General features: G+C 34.7%; 2 protein-coding genes across 3 annotated transcripts; one reads left to right on the top strand and one right to left on the bottom strand.

Moving 5' to 3' along the window:
* The first annotated feature begins 732 nt into the window (after window positions 1–732).
* Window positions 733–8,508, top strand: LOC119634339 (altered inheritance of mitochondria protein 3). Its single transcript, XM_038028421.1, has 5 exons — window positions 733–989; window positions 7,148–7,320; window positions 7,391–7,667; window positions 7,752–8,021; window positions 8,076–8,508. The coding sequence occupies exons 1-5, from the start codon at window positions 978–980 to the stop codon at window positions 8,391–8,393; spliced, it is 1,050 nt and encodes a 349-aa protein (XP_037884349.1). The 5' UTR covers window positions 733–977; the 3' UTR covers window positions 8,394–8,508.
* Window positions 8,509–10,506: 1,998 nt separating this feature from the next.
* On the bottom strand, window positions 10,507–21,550 carry LOC119634335. Of its 2 annotated transcripts, none has more exons than XM_038028416.1 (5): window positions 21,538–21,550; window positions 16,208–16,498; window positions 15,806–16,157; window positions 13,889–14,062; window positions 10,507–11,474 (listed from the first exon to the last, which is right to left on the bottom strand). In XM_038028416.1, the coding sequence occupies exons 1-5, from the start codon at window positions 21,541–21,543 to the stop codon at window positions 10,612–10,614; spliced, it is 1,686 nt and encodes a 561-aa protein (XP_037884344.1). In that variant the 5' UTR covers window positions 21,544–21,550; the 3' UTR covers window positions 10,507–10,611. The 2 variants fall into 2 exon arrangements, with proteins under 2 accessions (XP_037884344.1, XP_037884345.1); XM_038028417.1 differs by having other exon boundaries at window positions 15,806–16,142.
* Between the last annotated feature and the right edge of the window lie 487 nt (window positions 21,551–22,037).

The following is a 22,037-nucleotide window of genomic DNA, read 5'->3' as shown; positions in this document are numbered from 1 at the left end:
AAAAAATAAAATGAAAACAAACTCTAGATTTCTTCCTCAACATTGAAATATAATATTGTACATTTAGTTATTAATAATATATTGAAAGTGCGCTTAAATAAATAAAACTTGTGTGCATTAGTTAGTTAGTTAAAATGAAATTAAAAAGTAACATATGGCAAAGTTAAGTTTTAAGAGAGATTTCAATGCAAAAAAATAAAAGCTTTCTGCTTAAGACAATACACTTACACTAATCGACGCATATAAGCAGAAAATTTTTACTCAATTTCCATGCACGTAAAACTTATAAGTGCAACTTAAAGTGGTGAATAAAGAAAATAATTTAGAAAAAAAAAAAAAAAATTCATCTGTGGTCAGTGCATATACATGCAACTAGAGTTGAAAGAATTTAAAATTTTTTCAGCAAAATGTAAAGGTTTCTTAATTTTCTTTTTTGATTAAAAGAGCAAAAAAAATTTAATTCTAATTAAAAAAAATATTTATTTAATAATTAATTTTTAAGAAATTAAAAGTTAGAAGCGAAGTCTGGCTTGATACTGTTTCTTTCCTTTTTTGTTTTTGTTTTTTTTTTTTGTTTGCTTTTCTTATAAGCACTAGAAGCAGTCGTAAATAAAAACGAATAACTTAACAAGACTTGGAGTTTCTCGTAACTTTCAAAGGTTTCTTACAAAGCTATTTACTGCTAGTCAGCCAGCCACTCTTTTGTTGAATTTACCAAACAAATCAAGTACAAGCTATAAAAAGGCTCAGATATTTTTATAGCGGTTCAGTCCAAACGCGCAGTTTTACTCATTCATTGAGAACGTGGTGCAGTCAACGCACAAACGTACACATAAATACACATAAGTCTGGACGGAAAGACTTAAGTAACCAGAATAAAGGATTAATTTATGTGTGGCGAGCAGCAGCAACTGAAATATAATAAAAGTGCAATAAATTCAGAAAATAAAATAAATTAAATTAAATCATCACAAACCATGCTACTAGTGGTAGGTTCATAACACAAAAAAAAAAGCTTTTTACTTAAATTCAAACAATGATCGCTTTAAAGATCAATCAATTCAAATATGGACTTTTGTGCAACGCACTGCAAAAGGTCAAAGTTAAGCGTGTGCACAAAAAAAAAAATTGTAATAATTTTCAATTTTCTACAAAATATATAATAATTGAAAGTTGTATAGAGTGACAATAAGAGAATAAATAAAAGAATTAAAGAGAAATTGATTGAATTACTTGCGTAGAAGTCGAAGTTTTTGAATTGGTTCCTCCTTCTCCTCCGCCAGATGCAAATATTTGATAAATTTTCTTTAATGTTTGATACAAAATTAAACAAAAAAAAAAGAAGAAATTTGTTAAACATCGAGACCGTCAGGATACATTGATATGAAAATAATGAGCTCAATAGGTGCAGATGTTAGCGGAGATGATGATTAGATGAGTCGGATGAATATACAAATCTTGGTATCGACGAAGATCAACACAATCCTGAGATATGGATTAACACATAAAGGGTTTAGGGATACGATGTGAGAATCAGTTTTTATACAAAACTGATGATGTACGACTTACGGTATTTACCTTGGGATGTCATCTTATCTTATCTATCGTCTCGAGCAGATTTCTTTAGGCCAGCCAGAAGGGCAATTGAACCACCTTTCGGCTGAATTTCCACACGAGCTCATGTAAATCATTCGTTCGCTAAATGTGAAAAGTGAGGTCTCCACTATCGTTCGGAAGTTATCAGTGTAATTCTATTGAAACCTTCGTTTTTTGGATTCTCAAGTTTTTTTACTCCTTTCGTCTTTTGAGCACATGCAGGTCGCAAGTACTTCTAAGTTCGTAGAATGTTTGTAACGGATTTCTGCTAATTCTCTCTTTGTTTTTTTTCTTGGGGACTTGGGAGTACCTAAGGCAGATCACAACCAAATGGACTTGGCTGGACTAGCGTAATGTTTCGAGGTGATCAAAAACTTGTATGCATGCATCTAATGGGTATTTTTGAATGTTACGTAGGAATCAATGCAAGTCTTCCAGTGGAGTTAACGAGTTTTTTTTCAATTGTTTTCATATTAAAGTATTACACACAGATACGAAAGGCAAATAATGTGATTCCGAAAAAGACATGGCATGCAAGTGGAAGTGTACTCGGATTTCGATTCCGATTGACTAAAATTGTTTTTTCTTATTAACTTGTTAATAAACATGCTTAGATATGAGATAATTTTCTCTGTAATCGTTATATGTTAATATTTTTATTAGCATATCAGTTTATTGCATATCAGTTGCTTCTATGCATTTACACATAATAGATACTTTTATTTATAATTAAAAATTTTATGCAAAAGGAAACGAAATATCAAAGTGTAGTAAACAATAAACCGAGTTTGTTGCACGTACATGTGTGTAAATGTGTTTCTTTCTTTTCTTTCAAACTAACTACACACATGTATGTACACACGCTTGAAACGACTTTTTAAAGTGAAGTACTTTATAGATAGATTTTTTTAAATACATTCGAAATTATTCACACCTTAGATGTTATTAAACCAGACTAAAACAGTAATATATTCATGTATGTGTGTGAAAAAAGTTTCGTAGCGGTTTCATACCAACCACCTACAGATTAAAGCATGTTAGTTCGTCCATTTGATTCACGACACAGTACAAGATTAAAACGGGAGAGAGCCGCCTGTTAAGAAAATTTGCAAGAAATTAAATGAAACGAACTGTAGCTATTAGAGCGGACTGACAAAATCTCCCATACATGTATATGTGTGACAAAGAAATGTAAAAACTGAGTGCGACATAAATTTCGAACAATTTCGATGAGTCCGCGATTAAGCACCCTGTATATGTCTCAAGGCAAGCGTTCTGAACTGTTGCAGACAACTTTGAACCTTTGAACCTTTTAACCACAACCGGAATGTAATCGGCTTAAATAAATCGTCAAATCGCAGAGATCAAAGGGCAAAGATTTCATTTACCTCCAGGATTAGAGTCGAGCAGTGCAATAAAATATGACAAAGAAAGAAACCGACATTAATGGCAGATAGATATTAGATAGACTCAAAAGAGTAGAATTAACTGCGGCGTAGATGATGCAGATGCTCCTGTAGCCTCGCTAAGTGCTCTTTCCTAAAGTTACGAAGACTTTTGCCTGCAAATTTTTTCTTTTACCAGAACTCTTGCCGGAAGCCCTTGCAATTCTAAAAAAGGTATTTAGTCACTAAACAGCAAATCGTCGGTACAGCATTCTCTTTATTCTTATTAGTATATTGTTGGCGATTCCTCCCCTGGACAGGCTTTTAAAAGCACGCTTAACTCGACAAATATCGAGCGTAATGCGATCCGTAAAAAAGCAAATAATATCTTACATATACCTTTCAATTTATGTTCTTTTTACCTCCGCTGCCTATGCTTTCTTTTCTCTATCAGTTCCGGTATTTACGTTCATCGGCTCCCAGCATCTGGGCAGTCTCCCTGCTCTGTGCATTTGTCGATCTGCCCATTTTTCTGCTGCCACCTCCTGGCTGTCAGTCAGTCAGTATTGCAAGTTGTGTCTGTCCACCTCTTGTATCTCCTTTACATGTAGGCTCGATGGTTGATAGGGAGGTTTCTAAGCAGAAGTTTGTTCTATACATAAATTCAACCCTTTATTTATTCAGGTCTTATTTACTCTTCGCTGCACATTACATCATTCAATAAACGAATTCAGGTTAACTAACAGTTAAATTCTTCAATCATCAAATTTACATTCTAAGCTATTTTCGTAACAATTAAGGATATATTAAGCGAGCATAAAATACTATTATAAAATCCAGCAGGATTACTCCACCGTCAAGCTTAGTTTGTTATGAGTTGTGTCAATATAGTTCGGATAAGAGGAGCCCTCTTTTGTTTCCATTAATCAAAAGTGCAGTGGAATTCTTTAAAACACTTACAACACATACGACCGATATGTAAATTTTTTATGATCCCTTCAATGAGTTTGCATTTATGCAAAAGCATGATGTGAAGGCTTAGGTTATAAAATTGAAAAAGGATACTCATCGGGAGCAGGTGATTGAAAACTATCACAGGATATCTTTTGCCTCGAATGAACAGAATGAAAGAATTGTGGTTTGCTTGTGCACACTTTCATGCTCATATATAAATGTACAATTTTCTAATGCAGAGAAAATCAATGAATTTAATGTCGAAATTTTATGAAGACAATGCCACTGAGATTTCCCTTTAAATTCCCTGCAACGACAGAGCGGTCTCTGAGTGCGTATCTGAGTTAGCTAATGTGTGCGTATGTGTGTGTGTGTGTGTAATGTTGCATTGCTTTCAGCGTCGTAAATTGTTTTCAGATGTGCTTGTAATTTCCAATTACTGTCGATGTGTCGTATCATCGTCATCGTCATCCATTATTATATTTGTTCTGATGGCTTTTTTTTTTATTTTTTCAATTTTATTGAAACTAATTTCAACTTTATATGTTAATCTGAGTATGTTTGCACATGTTGTAAATGCCAAAGTAACATCGAAAATTTTCTTGTTCGTTTGTTTATTTGTTTGTTTGTTTGTTTGCATAGCCATTTGAGTTGTTTGTTTAAAGCTGTTACTCTTGGTTTGTTGCTGATGTCGTTACGTTTCGTATTAACATGAAATCGCTTCGAAAACAATTGGAATAATTAATTTAGATTTATTATGTGTACTTAATTAGCAAAGAAAACAAATAGTAATTAAAAAAAATTTTATTTGAAATTATTTTATTTATTCAATTTTATAAAAACTTTTTGGTTAATCACAAATTTCCATTTTATCCCTCACCTACATTTAAAATAGATATTAACTCAACGAAGCTAAGTATGAGGGAAAAAAAAACTGTGGATGCATATATATATATATATATATCAGTTAAGAAAAAACCTGAGCTTAGTTACTTGCGTTAGAAGAGTCCAAACAAAAAACGCGCAAGTAAAAAAGTATTATTCAACTTGAGACGTACAAAACTCCCGGCATTATATTAACCATCGACGGAAAAACGCAAGGTAGCTTTAGCCAACAAGAATGCACACAGGCGTTTATACATACATTTAGGGCGTGTAACATAACATGGATTAGACCTTGCCAGACGCGTTACAAATGGAACAACAAAATTGATATACATACTATAGAGATTATAAGGTGCGCTATTGCCGGGAAAAACCAATGAAAATTTTTTCAATTGACACACGCTGGCATGTGCAGGTACGTCCGTCCGCTCGTCTGCACGAATTGCAAACCTTTCACTAAAATCGATTCTGAATGAGTGTTAAACGTTTTAGTCTGGACACCATGCGCCAGCTTAGCGAGTTTATTTTGCAAACAAAAGCAAACAAAAAAAGCATTAAACTTTTTGAGTGTTTAATCGTGCAAGTCATCAAGAAATGGGAGATTGTTGTACTCTTATTAAATCCGATCATATAATTGCTTTAGGTCTTTATGACATGATTTTTACAATCACTTTCTTGCCAAACGTTCTTAAATTTTTGTTAATTGTTCTACTGCTTTTATATATAATTAATTGAGTTCAAGTGGGTTCAAATTTGATATATATTTTTTATTAGTCTCTTGTTCTTCACATTCATTGCGGTCCAAAGTGAATGTGTTGCATTAAAAGCGCAGAGTGCATGAGAAGTTATTCATGAATTCTATTCTTGATTCGATATTTTCGTAGAAAACACTCTTAGATGTATTACGAGAACAACGACGACCAATAAGAAGAGCAACGAGAGGGAGGACTTTTGATGGCTTAAGGCCAAGACCATAATAGGAGAGGACAAGCATAAAAGGACACGAAAATATATATCAAGTGTAGAAACAATTTTTTATAGGCTTTTTCTAATAATGCAGGTTAGCCGGCAAAAGTGTACGCAGCCGCCAGTTGTAGTAGAGACACTACTGAACACAAAAACAGGAAATGGTTAGTTAGATGGTTCTCTCCATGCTTATGAACTCCTTTCTCCCTGGGCACGATCGCCATTTACACACGTAAAGGACAACTCCTGTTTGATGGGCCATCATTAAAAAAAGCGCTATCTCCTTGAAAAACGAAAAGAAATTATTTCTACATTTAATAGAGAGAGCAGAAGAGACTCTAAAGCCTAATGTATATTATTTTGATTGTGCGTAACGAGATAATAAAAAAGCGTTGACTCATTGATTGCATAAATTTTTGGAACTTTAATCCAATTTGTCAGTGGCTTATAGTAAAAAATTTCCCAAGATCCGTAGAAGGAGAGGTTTTTTGAAGTGTAACATTTTGTTGCTTAGTCCATTTCTATAGTGAAATCAATGACAGAAAAGGAAGATTGGATCTCATATTTGACCATTTGTGACCATTTGTTATTTGTGCTCTTTGCAAGAATCAATGCATTGAAGCAAATATGGCCGGTCTTAAGGGCTCGTATTAATCGAAAATAGAATTTTTTATTTTAGTTCCGTAATTGCTGAACTCTCTCTTGAGAACACAATACAAAGGCAGAAATGCAATGAAATAGAGTCTGGCTATTGTCATTGTTAAAGGCTTGGCTTGAAGGTGCTAACAGCATTAAATTGTGAAAGTTTTTAAAATTCCAGTTAACGTGGAAATGATATGAAACGCGTGAAAGTGTAGGATGAAAGCAATTTTAAAGTCCTATTCGCCTTTAAGCGGTTTAACTTCCTGATGATTCTGTAGAGTGGTTCCGTTATACCTTTGTACTCTTTCATCGAGTCATTGGCCAATAAAAGTGAAAGGTTTTCGTGTTCTTGTGATCATGACGAAGCGATAAGCTTTCTCGGTTGTGCCATTTAGTCAAGTATTTAATTTGTAGTTCTACTAGTTTTCTAATAATGCATAAATATTCAAGGTGTTCTCCGTTCTTGTCTATGTATGTATATACTGAAATACGTGTGTTTGTAATCACACGGTAACATTACTTTTAACGAGACTTGCGATTAAGGTTACCGACATACATAAGTATAAATGAAAATACATATATATATATATATATATATTTTGGTTGATAACCACGAGGTACTGGTTACTCAATTCTCATGATATAATGTAAGAATCGTTGGTGTTCTCATCGCAAAATAATTTCAATTATGTTTTTTTTTTTTGTGACTAAAATTGCAGTTAAAGAGTATTTTTCTATATTTGGCATTGTGTGCCGTTACACGTGCGCAAGATTATCAAGACTATCAAGAGAATGTGCCCAGACCTGCACCCGTAAGACTGCGCCCCAGTTCCAGTGCTATTGAACAACAATCTCGACCGACACCAGTACCAATATTGAAGCAAATCAATAAGTACGGTTGATATATCATTTCGAATTCAATTGACATCATATCTTAAATTCGGCAATTTTCCCTTGCTTAGGCACAACGAAGATGGTTCCTACACGTATGGCTTTGAAGGTGCTGATGGCTCATTTAAAATAGAAACCAAATTGGCGACTGGTGAGGTGAAAGGTAAATACGGTTACGTGGATGAGACGGGCAAAGTACGCGTTGTGGAATACGGCGCCAACAAATACGGTTTCCAACCGTCCGGCGAAGGTATAACAGTGGCTCCGCCTACTTTAGTAGATGAGACTAGGCAAAGGGAATTGCCTGATTATGAGGACGAACCACCGAACAGACCCCAAAGGCCGATTGTGAGTTTTTCATATGTGAGGCCCAAAAGTGTATCTATTGGGTCTAATGGGTCTATTGATAATGCGTGCATTTTTAATTTTTAGCGTCCAAATCGTCCTCAACCTCAATATAGGCCAGCTCCTCCCCCACCGCCACCACGCCCTCAACCGCAATATGTACAGTATGAAGACGAAGAAGCAGAACCCGAACCACCACGCAGACCTCAATACAATGCCCCACCACCAGCGCCCAAATCGTCATTGGGTCCGGCGCCACCGAGAATTCAAATAGCTGGTGCTCAACGTATTTCGGATGTAGTTTACTCACCCGTCCAGAAAGCGGCTCGTCCCGACGCCGAATATTCCCAGTCGACGGTAATTTGACCCACCTCTATGAAGACATTCATCTAAAATGTTTTTTTTTTGTAGTCTTTTGGTGATGCACCGACAAATGTTCGCATTTCACGGCCAGTTTATGCGCCCGCTCCTGCGCCGCCCTCACCCTCCAGTGCTCGTGCTCAGGGTTTCTTAGGTCCTGCTGCGGGTGGTCGACCACATTTGGAACCGTTCCAATTTGGACCATCACCCGCACCGCGTGCCGCTCAACCAGCACCCCAACCACGCTATCAGCCTCAATATCAAAGCCGCAGCGGGGGTGGGAGCCTTTTAGATCAATTGGCTCGGGACTATGCCTTACCCGAGGGTACCGCTCAACCATTGCACGATATATCTTTTGGTTACTATTAAACGTAAAAATTAGTTAAGGATGTGTGCGCCTTAAGTGGTCAGTAGCAAAAAAAAAAAGAAAATGAAAAGTGACAAAAAGACAGAGAGAAAGAGAGAAACAGAGAGAGAGAGCGATATCGAAAGAGTGAACTAGGAATTATTGTTTTTAAAAAAAGTCATTTGGTCAATATTTACAGTTATCGAGTGTATTTTGAAATAATACTATTTTTGATTTGTTATTCAAAATTGCCGTTAAAATTACTACAAAGTGAAATTTAATTAAATTTAAATAAAAAACAATTTACATAAAAAATAGTATAAAGAGTAGTGTAAAATATTATATTTCAAGTACAAAAGTTTCAATTTTACTTTGCAGCGTTTGCTTTGGAAAGTTTACAAAGCTTATTAGCAGTTGGTTTTCAACTTGTGCAATAATCCGTTTACTTATATATAAAGAGAAATTTTAATGTTAGTTTCTTTCACGGCGTTCTTTGAACGTTCTTCCTATAGCACGAAATACTTATAAGGGAAAAGGAAATCCATGGAATAAAATTTGAAAAGTACTTGTGCTTCGACTGTGAAATGTTCATAACTTCACAAAATTCTTCAAATCTTCTTGTTAATATTTTGTGTTTCATATTGTTTTATGCGCAAAGAAATGATAGAAATTTTTGCAAAATTCTTTTATGTAATTCTACCTGTCTTACTGTCTGAAGACGCACCAGACCCTTTGGCGTTTGTTTACGGTATTGCACAATGGGAGAGGGGGAAGGAAACGGTGGAAACCTTAATAAGTTTCCATTCAATCTAGAAAATTATAACGACTTCTTTAATTTCGTATCGTTATTGCACTCGTCTGCCTTCCAAAAAAAAAAAAAAGAAAATCCACAAAAGCTTACAAGCAATTAACATTATCTGTATGCCACAGAGGGAAGTTTGGTGTTCATTAATGACCTCTAAACACCACGCAAGACTTAAAAAGGAAGTTATTATTACTATTACATAATACATTTCGACCGAAGAAATACGTTCTAGGATTAAAAAGTAGGATGATCACCAATAACCGACACTCAACACCTCCAAGCAACAGTAATTTATTGCGCTGCTCGCATGAATTTGTTCAGAAAACTGTGGTAGCAAACGTTATCCCTTAATCTCAAGTTATTCAAGCCGTTTGAAAAGTAAAATTACTTTCTAAAGCTAGTATCCTAAAAGCGCTTATGTTTCGATTTCTTTTTTCGTAAGGAATTTACTGAGTTCAACTCTGTCAACTTGATCGAACGATCGGACAGAAGGGAAAGTTCGAATTTTGTCTTCCCAAGAAGGCCTGGATTTTGGTTCACACATAAGTTTATATAAAATACATTTGTAGATCTTAAAGGCAGCCCTACGACTGATACGCGTCGACTTCCTCTCCACGTGGCAGATCATTGAGCACATCGCTGTCTAGGTTTTTTTGTAATTATTAGACGACATACAAACACATTTATTTGATTAACAGTAAAATAAAATTTATTTTTTCTAATTTTATGCTTTTATATAAGATAAATTTCTTTAAACTATACAACTATAGACGAATAAAAATATTTGCTTAAATGCAAGCGAGTAGATAATAAATACTTGAAAGTACTTTGAGATGAATAAAGAGAAATACTTGAATCTACAGATACTATATGTACATACATATATATATATATATATATATATATGATGAATTAAAGAGAAAATCGCGATCAAGATCACATAAGTTACTGATAAAAACCAAAATTGTTAGCATACGTTGCGGCTGCTCTCGCAAACTTCGGTCACAAACCAATTTCAAGATCACGGTTAAATCATTTTTATCGGTAGATAATTTCGAGATGAATGCAGTCGAGCTGGTATTCAGTTCCAGATAAGTTTAAATTACTGAGCTATAGCTTTAATGGTAGAAAAAAGCTGAAATGTAGAAAAATTGTTCATTAAAATGCAATAGAATTTAAATAAAGTTTAATCAATAGTAGTTTCCTTTTATGGTGGGTAGGTAAAGCATGAAATATTTATTAAGTGCATGATTTTTTCTAATAAGTGCAACTATTATAAATACAAGTATTTATTTGTTCATCTGTGTATGTGTGTTTTAATAAATTATATAAATAATGCTTACGTTCTAAATTCTAATAATAAAGTATACATATGTGTACATAAATAATGAAAACTTAGCCTACAGGACTGGAGAAGAATTGCTTCGTAGTGTTTGTTAATAAAAATCTCCCAACAGACGCGTGAACAGAAGCGAATCCTGACTATCGTAATCATAGCTTTTGTACTTCGATGCCATACGTTTGCGTCGTGCGTTTTGTGCACTGGATGGCATTTGACGATGCGTTTTATACGATGCCCGACGATCGGAGGGTGATTTATAAATAGTGTAATAATCTGGCTTTGATGGTGCGGGAGGATAGAAAATGTATTTAGTTTTCTTCACTACGGGCGTTGCATACGACAGTGCTGGACCTGCTGGCGGCACTTTGTGTACACTTGTTTCCAACGCATACGATACACTTGCTGGCTTCACGGATTCATCGCGTTTTACCGCTTGCAAAGCAGCTATTAATGTTGTTAAATCTTTTATAGGGATACTACTTGCCCCATTTTTACCGACATCAGTTCTCTCTGTAACTGGCAACGCATGATAATTGACATATTTGTAATCGTTATCGAAATTTTCTTCGTTTTTTATCGAGTTGTACTCGTATTTCTCATTGGGATGTTTCTCGATATAAATATCTTCCGGGGTTCGTTTTTGCTTGTGCATCTGGTGATAAATGTCACTTGGGCTTTTATAGATCGCTTCATGTCGTGCGGGTGCATAAGCGGCGGTAATTGATTCGATATGTGATAGTGATTCCAAATTACCCAAATGATTGGTGCTTAGAGCGTAGCTATGCGAATCTGCATTAGTTCCCGGGCCCGTATGATAATCGATCGTTTTCGAAGCGGTTAATTCGGTTTTAGTAATCGGCAATAGACTTAAGATTTCTTGTAACTGTGCGGCGGCTTTCCGTGCCTCTTCGTCTGTTAGTTTCTTATGACGTCCATATATATTGAAATCATCTTGTCCTATTTGATATATTGTTGTTGTTGTTGTTGTTGTTGTTTTTCATATATGTGTGTATTCATGTGAAATAAAGAATGCCATTAAAAATTATTCATATGTTTATCATTAGCATCAAATTTTAGTAGTACCTTTAGCTTGTGTGAGTGTGTATGTTGTCAATATTTAAGTATGCAAGTGGGCATGTGTATAGGTGTGTAGAAATTGACAATGCGTATTGTTTTATGTAAATATGTACAGTTGTAAGTACTTTGTGTTACTTATAATTACTTTTAATTAACGAAATAATTGCGAAAACTTAACGAAATATCTTAAGTGATTATATATAACTTGAAATAAAATCTTTTTTTTTTTTTTCTATTTCAATTATAAAAAGACAAATCTGTTTTCAATTAAAACATTCATCCAAAAAAGTTAAAATTGTAATAAATCGCTTGCGCAGCTCCTTTTTCGCAATCAATTTACCATTAATACGCTTAATCTTACTCTAAGCTCAAGATTGATGGTAGATATCTGCAACTATGTTTGTTTTTTTTTTTCTTTTTTTTGCATACTCATTAATGGTTTAAGCAGTTAGGCAATGTTTCGTCGGAGGGTCGGTTGATCACTACGTTTCATTATCTTTTTCTCCCTCAGCTTATTGAGCTCTGCTACCGTAAGCCCTCGGCTAATCTATTCAGTCATAAAAAAATCTAAAAAATGGAATTCTTAAAATATAATTGCAGATGATAGCAGGTGTCAGGATATTTGTCATAAATATGTCTGTCTCAAGCTGCAACTCACTAACATTAAATAAAAACTTGGTCATGCTTTTCTATTTGCCTCGTTTGAGGTAATGGCAGGTCTCGTGCGTAGGCGGCTTTGACGTTCCTATTAATTGTTGTATAGTTGTTCCAGTAGAAGACCTTATATCTTTCATATCTTTAAGATTGATATATCTTTCACGAACTTTCCAACTGCAGACTCACAGTTCATTAACGAAAATTTAAAAGATCTTTAAGCAAATTTCTAATAAACCCTGTGATGACCTGAAGTTTCCTCTGATAAATAATTGCAAGTCTCATGTGCTGACTTTTCACCCATCTCCAGCAGATAGGAAATTTATTAAATTTATTCTTAGAAACTAAAAAAAAAATAAATAAATAAATAAATAAAAATCGATTGGATTTTGCTTATATGTACAAATCTTATTATTAAATGAATTTATATATACAGACCCATATATATATATATAACAGCGCTGCATTAACATTAATATATATTCATAGTATTCATGTGTCGAGTCGGTAATAAATACCAAAATGGCAGGAAATAATTGAAATCAACACTAAGGTATATTATTAATACAACCAAACTAAAATGCGAATTATGTAATGCGATTAGTAATAAAAATAATAATAACAATAAATACATATATTGCCGAAATTTAATCGTTTTAAAGTGCAAGCGAACACAAACACGTTTTCTAAACCGCCATGAAATAGAAGAAGAAGAAGACAAAGAAGACGAAGCAAATTTTTAAGCTCTTTCAAAATATACGTAAATGAATGTAAAAGTAAGTAGTAGTGCTGAGGTCACAAGCAGCAATGACTTAAGTAATTGATGCGAATAAGTGAGCAAGGGATAGAGGCGGAAAGAGAAAGAGAGTGAGAGTGAGAGTGAGAGTGAGAGAGAGCGAGATGAAAACGGAGAGAGGAGAAAAAAAAACAGAAATTGAACGAGAGAGAGAGAGAGAGAGAGAGAGAGTAGAAATGATTATGTGTGTGCTTTCACTTTCGTTGCGGGCTGGTTTATACTAAAATCGGAAGTTGGAAATGTTGTTATTGTTTTTCTATTTTTATTTTTATTTAGCCGGTTAGCGAACAACATTCATAGTTTTGTTTTGTTATTTGCCTTTTCTACTTATATATTATTGCACATACGACGTAACAATGTAATCGAAACCCAATATGCCGTTCACAGTATTTGTATTAATATCGATGTTATTATATATTTTGCTTATTGAACTATGTATTCGTTGTTCGATGCAAAAAAAAAAAAAAAAAAAAAAAAATGAAATGTTTATACACTTGAATATATATATATATACGTATACATATGAAATAACTATTATTATAATAAGGCCTGATTGGTTTATAATGCCTTTGTATTTACATAAAGTTTTATTGATTTCATTTTTAGTTTATAAAAACTTTACTATAAATGGATGCATTATTAAACCGAAATGTCAACTAATCTTTTTTTGCGTTGGTCTTGCTTTCGTTTTTACATTCATACATTTTATTATTAAAAAATTATTGCATGCTATGATTTAGTTAATCAATATTTCTTCAACCGCAACCGTTTAATGAAAATATTTGCAAATGAAAATTATTTTTTATTCACTTTATTTATTTATATATAAATTGCGTATACGTACCATTAAGTCCATACGAACTTGGCAAATAATTGCTTGAGGGCGCTTCGAAAGCAACATGGCCGCCATGACTGAAACCTGCACCTACGCCTCCACCGGATGGCGCCAAATATTGCGGTTTGGGGGGAGGACCATAATTGCCATGACCACCGCTCGGTATTTCGTAGCTTGTTATCGCTGCAAATAACATAATTCAACATGTATTGTTATTCCATTCATAACCCATAAATTTTTGAAAATCATCCATAAACCGATTTAATTATCGCTTGAAAAAATCATTTCATTTTTTAATTTAATCACATTGTATACATGAAACTATCATGGATTTTGCAATTTTCACATTTATATTTTCCCGTTTCGCATGAAACCGATAGATATCGTAATTAAACTGCAATTTATTACAGTCAAGAGGGAGTTGACGGTTTTCCGAGTGCAGTTTGTTAGGGTTTCTAAACTTTCGTTGATTGAGTTTTCCCATGTTCTCTACCTTAACGACGATTCCTTTACTACGGGAACTCTCCGTAGTCTTTACTTTATTCTTGTAAGCAGACAAAGATTTTTATTAACAGAGATTTATGTTTAACAAGCCTTTCTGTACTGGACCTTACTTCGATTTTCTTAATGAGCCTAGAAATAAGGCCTAGTAATTTTGCGATACTACTTCTAATGCTCGGTACAAAATACTTTTAGATTGGCCCTCGTCTCGACTTCTCGTCTTCCTAGACCCGCTTACTCATGCATCTTAGCGGCGTTCGTTCTCTCTCTCAGACGTCCATCCACATGATGGACCGTCCGCCCATTAGGCGCGTGCTACGTGTCGCCCCAGCGGTGTGTTTGAACGTTTACCTTACTGTCTGTTAGTGCAGCAACGATCTCAATCTCTATTGCTAAAAATTTCTGAATATCTGTGGTTAGCTTAAGAATCAAGAAGAGTTAGAAATCTGCAAAATATTGCTGCGACTCATAACTCATGACTTATGGCCCCAAATTTCTCCACAAATGTTTAAGAAAGTTTTCTCAAAGCTTAGTGCGAAATGGACTCAACTAACTCACTGCGTAGCCTTAAAGATTTTTGAGAATATTTTATCCCAAAACTTAACCCAACAAAGAATAAGGAGGAACTGCAGCACTCATAGTAAATTGGAAAGGCTTCTTACTTATATCGTTTCATTTCTTGCCTTTTCACTTGTACCATCCCATTTGTGAATGTAGTGGCGATACGCGACTTTCTCATAACGCATCTCGGTATGCAAGATGCCAAAAATTTTGTATAGATTAACAAAACAACAATTCATATCTGTCGTGTTGTTTCTTTCTCACACCTGATCAATTCATACAAATACGGACATTTTCAGTCAACATGTTTGCTATCATTTTAATAATAAATTAAATGTATACGCGAACCACAATCGCTCTCCCGATGGTAATGTGACTGAATGCTGTTACAACAACCGTATGCGGCAGACATGCGTTATGTCAACGACATGCAGATAAAAGTGGTTTATGTGCATTGCCACATAACCGCAGCAGCGCGAATATTCCCATAAACGCATCCGTTCTGATACGTGTTTTATAATAAAAGTGTTCCTGCAACATTTCTACAACTATTTCGGAGATGCGTTTGCATACCATTTTAAAAATTTATTGAAAAGTCAGAATGTATTAAATCAAATCTTAACCGATAGCAGTTTGTTATGTGCAGTTAGGGAAACTTTTGAGTTAGTTGTACTTTTCAAAATAACGTAAAAGATTCAATTTTTGCATTTGCATGTAATGCAATCACTTTCCCATTTTGCTAAGACTTAAAGGTAAATGTATGCCGCCTGATAAACACTTTCTGGTCACGTTGACTATACGCACAAGGGAAATATTCCTGTGGACGCAGTGAGTCCTTAACTTAAGTCTTATAATTAAACTTACTGTCTGTGTGCACAACATGACCACCAGATGGCTTGCCGCCACTACTGCCAGCCGAGGAGGCACCTGATAACGAAGAGATTTTGGCAAAAGGATGTTGGCCACCGCCACCGCCACCGCTTGGTGGTGGGTGTACTTTACTTGCTGCCGAATTAATGATAATTTTGCCGACATCAGTAATCTTGTCACCCGATGCGGCTGCCAAATGCCCGCTAGCGCTTAACGCATACCCACTGCTCTTAATTAGTTGACCCTTTAAGGCAGTCACACCGCCGGTAATGGCTTTTACCGCCGTCAATATTGTATTCAGTACGGATTTTTTCAATGACCATGGATCATACTCAATAGAATTAATCTGCAATGTAATAATGAAAAATACTTAAATGTTTACTGTATAATGCTTACATGGTGACCGTCTCCATGCGGTTTGTAGCTATAACCTCCACCACTACTCGCTCCTGAACTGCTTGAGGCGACCGCGGCCGAGGCGTGACCCAAACTTGACAACAGGCCGCCTTTTAGGTGCACTAAATAATCCGTGCTACCGCCTGAACGTTTTTGAAGATGTGCATCTTGGGCTGACGCCGCTTCATCATTGTCCACATTCACATCTTCCAAAGATTTATCATCGTCGCTGCTGGGATATGGATATGGATATGCTAAAAGTGGTAGCGTCATCAGTACAAAGTAAAGCAACTGAAAATAAAATCAAAAAATAAATTACAAACAACAAACAAAAAAAAAAAACAGTTTTGATGATTGAAATCTACTCCAAAAGTTGTTCACATTACACGCTATTATATACATTTCGTAACAGTAACATGTGCAGACATGTATTGCAGACTTTTAAAAAGTTGTGATGTTTGAAATTAAAATCGATACAGTACGTTTCGCTTAGTTAATATAAGCTCTTGTTACATGGGGTCTGTGTAAAAAGTATTCGGAATAGTTAGAGAGAATGCGAATTAATTAGTTAAGTCGATTTCTAAATAGCCCGCATCAATAAAATTTGCAATGTAACGCATCACTTCACATTTCCAATACGACTTGGTTAGCTTTCGTGACTCAGTGCTTCTAACATCTCCCGCATAGACTGGCCAAATAAACTTTAAGAACCTTCCAATGCCTTTCGGTGTATGACAAACAGGTCCACTTGACATCACTCGATGATAATACATACCGCAAGTATGCTAACATAGTGCTAATTTTCAGTATCAGTCCTCGTTGGTGCACAAAAACTGTAAGGGGTACCACTACTTGGAACTCCTTGGCGATCTGCTCCATTTTCGCATTGTCTTATTGATAAATACAATTTTATAAGTTTTAAATTAACTTCTACTATGGATTAAGTGTACACTCCTTCCATTACCTCGGACAAGGTGTTTTGCCGAATCACGGACGTTTCCAAATCCGAGCTGATTATCCATTCGAGACATTTATCAATGGACTTGAGCTTTATGTCTTAATTGTTACTGGGATGGACGAACAGACGGAATTGTTATTGGCTTTTAGCTTGAATTCTTAGAAAACTTTTCAGAAATATCAGGAGGCGTTTGCGAACCGTATTTGATGTTAAGATTAGTGGCATAAAATTCATTCAACGATACTCGTAGCTTGTCTAGCAATGACAAAAGATGAAATTAATCGACTTTATGTTATTTCGATTTCAACTACGAAATGCTATCAGTTATCTATCTGCATAGCTCCCAGTCAGAAGTATTGTGAAACATATCAAAAGTAATAAAATTGTAGAAAATAAAAAACTTTTTTCCAAGATTCGGTTCCCTTGCAGTCTATTCAATTCGTAACTGTTAAAGCTTATTCACATATTGAAATGATCGACCAGTAAAGTGTAATTGCTAGTTTACCCGCTTCAATTAAATGCATTTAATCGTATTTGAAAAAATCTTCTGTGCATGATTAGCCGTCAGCACATTTCATAACATCCGATAAAACATTTTTCTGCTTGAATTATTATCAACTCAATTGTAGCGTAACAATTATCATTTAATTGCACACATTTAACATAGTTCGGAAAAAAGAGTTTTCGAAAACAACAACAAAGTGAGAAAGTGATGGTTTCCTCGAGGCGAATTTTGCATACCCATCATGTCGAACACATATAAAATAAGTCATTAGGTTTCCCTCTCATTGTGCCCTATCGCAACTCGTTTGGAGCCGAAGAATATTTAAATCATTCTGATAAGTTCTTCTTCATACATACATATATAATGTAATATATCGTAATATAAAAGTTATTGAGATCAGTTTTGTAATCTTCTCGCATCTGTTTACGGGCGAGTTACATTCATATTGAAATTAACATAAGATCAAATATATCTGCTGTTGGAAGTTCAAATACTCCTCGAAGTCTACACGATGTACGGCATACTGCGTAACTGCTTAATAACAAACGCTACGACAACATTAGTACACTTTTTTAATACTGATAGGTATATGGCTATCATATAAGTACGTGCAATAGTACATAAGAGATTTGAACGGCAAATAATCTTAATTAATGACTTTTCCGTTAGCGGTCAACATCATAAAAAAGTAAACAAAATCCACCCAAGACAGGTAAAGAGAATTCGTATGTAAAAGTATGTACATGTGTATGTATACAATACCACTTTACAAATGCGAAATCAAATTCTTCTGACCTTAGAAGGTTAAGTAGAAGGTGCGCTTAAAAGTGATGTCGATATGTAGGCAGTAAGACAAAACAATAACGTTGCGTGACAGTTGGACTAATGCAGGCGTAAGTTTGCAGCTAAAGCAGTTGCTTAGGACGAAAACATGTCTTTAGTTTTGAGTTATATGAAATATTTGCATTGACAATATAAAAGCCTTGGCCGTTTTGTTGTTTCTTTTCAAGAAATTTTGCAGTGATTTTGTTACAAACAAACAACTGTGAAAATGTTAGGAATACTTGTTTGGCTTAAGCTAAGCGATGTACTAAAAATGAAACAAGTCCGCTATTTTTCACGGCATTAGTGCCTTCTCAACGATTCGCTATGTCTTGTAGACCTTGGATGTGCACGCAAAGGAACCGAGAGGACCTCAAAACCTAATGCATACCTTCTGTGTCACTTTTCTACCTATCGAAAATTGAAATCTAACCAGATCAAAACGTCTGCAACCTTCTCGATTGCGAGCAACGAACTTAGCATCCAATATGGACAACATAGGCAATTGCACCAATAAAAAAAAAAAAAATACTTCAAATTATATTCGCATGTGTTAGTGTTATGCGAATTAGATAAAAGCAATCACAACCGGCATTCAACAATCATAATAAACCTGATTGAACCTTATTTAGTATGCATGTGAGTGTGCATTTAATAAGTTTCGAGAGTCAATTATTACCTGAGTTCAAGTTATTAGCAAGGAAAAAATTACAAAACGCAGCAATTCATGCGAAAATGCCAGTTTCCCGCAAACCAATTTCCCAAGGCAAAGAAAAAAAAACAAAAACAAACAATATTGATCTCAACAAGTTGGACGTGTTGTTACCTGTAACCACTTATAACCAAGAAATATCAAATTTGTTAGGTCGTTATGGCGGCGTATTCACGATTGCGTAGACCTACGCCGGTCAGCGCGTTAATGCAATAACGTGTAAAAGTTAACTTATAATATATGATTAGCTTTATGCTGATATGCATATCTGCACATATTGTAAGTCAATGTCAATAAGTGCAAAATAAACCACGTGAACGAGTGCACACTTTCTCTATTGCAATTTGTTTCATTCACCCTTGAATAACCCGGTGTTTTAAACTTGTTCTATTGTGTGTAACATTTAAGCTAGAAGGCTTATCTGCCGCTGGTATGCTGTACCGATATGCTTTAAGGACGGAAACACTTTTTTTAAAAAGTCATTCTTTGAAAAGAGTTCACAATTTTGATAAAATTAATGGGAAAAATTTGAATGGGAACAAGAAATAGTTTATGGTATTTTATCCCGAAAATATATGAAGAATTGTATTACGCGAAGTATTGTGAGGTACTTAAAAGCTACCTCAATTTACTGTCATGTTTTATGCTTGTAGTAGTAGATGCACGTATACATTGCATTATAAAAGATTTTCAAATGATTTGAAAGTTAATTATGTCCTACTGTTTACAATCCTTGCGCCTTACTCAATGCGTCTTTTATCTCTCTTATTATCAGGTTTACGTTCGCCAATGTTAACATAGAACACCACATTTCTTTTTGTTTTTCTTTCTGCATCACCTCCGCACCCTATCATATAGAATCAAATATAGAGACAAAGCACTGACTATTGCTTTCGTTACATAACGTCCCGTGTGTTAAGCACATGAAGTCGAAAAGTACATTCCTGTGAGACAATGTATAGGGACAACAAAGTCTCTTCAACACCAGATATGTGTAGTGACTTACAAAAAAACCAAGTGAATATGAAAGAAGTTTTGTAGAGAGACGTCCTTATGAACACATAGTTCTGGATATATACTATCAGTTCCATTATATGCGGAGGAATTTAGCAAAGGATCTCTATTTACTCTTGTTCGTCTGCTTGTCTTGCCATTATTTCTTTCGTAGAAACTGTCTACAGAATCCAAAAAACCCAATGTAGGTCTCGCCGCTAAGACGCAGTTCCAAATGAATATTATCGTGTTCTGCAAGGCCTCAGTACAAATTTATCAGCTGCTATAATCTTCTTGCCTTCTTTGTGCAATCACCATAATAAAGAGGTTTTAACCATTCCAAGAATATATTCTAGAATCGAATATTCTAGAATCTAATCGGTAAATTCGTGTAACCACCGTAAATACTTGTCCTTGAATTTACAGTTTGCTCTATACTTAATAAACTTTTCCGTCTTTTTGTGATGCCAAGTGATTATTATTATCAAATATGACAACGCGTTCAACGGTTCGCTTGTCGACACGATTATATGAGCGGGCTGAGCAATAGCACAAATGGTTGAAGGTTAGTTTACAATTTTGCATTATTTGTAGGCATTTTTGACCGACTAGTAGAGTTTGGCGGCTTAAAAATCTAAATTGAAAATAACGAATATAATCTCGGATGAAAACTATTCTACGGCCAAGATGAACATTTCGTTCTTTTTTGTTGTTGTTTAAATTGAATCGTTACCAACATTCATGAACTTGAATTTTTTTTTTTTTTGTTTTCATTTTATGCTTATGTTTGAAACAATCTCTTCATACTTCACTACTTATTTGGTTAAAGCAACTTTGGAACACTATGGTTTTTTTTTTAATTTAAGTTTTCACTTTGATAAAACAAAGGAGGAAAATATTGGGCAGGAATTTACACGCAATGGAATCAAACAAACTGCTTATGCTCTGCTCTACCGACACTATTTGTTTTGACCTTTTTTTGTTTGTTATTATTATCGAACAAAAATGTTAAGAAATTTATAATGACACTAAATAAATAATTATTGAATCGAATATATTGAACTCAACAGCATCAAATGGCATAGTGCACACTCGCACGCACGCACGCACGCACAAATTTTTTTTGTTTATTATAACACTTTCACCCATAATACTTTCAAAAGGTAACGAAAGAAAATTTATGTAAAACGTGATCATATGCAACAACAACAACAATGTTGCGAAGACGATGCTCTAATCCAATTTAACACTATATATATTTTCTTGAAATTCTTGCATATGCCTGCTCATGCGTGATATTGAGTTATTCATCTTCTCTGCCGTTACGTAATCATACTTACCTTCATTTTTGTATTCTTTTTTTGTCTTTGTTTTGTTTGTTTCAAACCTGATGAAAATCGTTTTTAAATTTTCGTTAATTTGTTCAATTACGTAGCGTATTCGCCGTAATTTATTAAGCGCTTGTAACGCGTCCGTTATGTTTGATTTCTTTTACAAGTTTAACGGCTCTTACCGGCTCAGATAATGCTGAGAGCTTGAGCAGTAAATACTTAACGAATTTTGTTTTCTCTATGCTTTACTTTCGATTTTCTTAAGTTTTTATGTTTTTTTTTTTTTTTTTTTTGTTAAAATATTTTTATTATCGAAAACTTTCTTTCCTCTTCTATCATTTACTTTCTTCTTTGTTTTTTCAGTTTTCAAAGCAGACTGCGTTGGCAACACTTTCTTATGCGCTCTGCACTTTCTTATCCGATTACATCAGATGACTCAATTTCGTGTTGAGTTGTTGTGTTAGAAATGTTTTTTACTCTTACGTTTAATTTCAATTACACGCTTGCGT

This window comes from Glossina fuscipes, unplaced genomic scaffold (genome assembly GCF_014805625.2).
Source record: "Glossina fuscipes isolate IAEA_lab_2018 unplaced genomic scaffold, Yale_Gfus_2 3, whole genome shotgun sequence".
In the NCBI taxonomy this organism is placed as follows: domain Eukaryota; kingdom Metazoa; phylum Arthropoda; class Insecta; order Diptera; family Glossinidae; genus Glossina; species Glossina fuscipes.
Note: the sequence above shows the minus strand (reverse complement) of the source record. Positions and strands in the feature narration are given on the sequence as shown.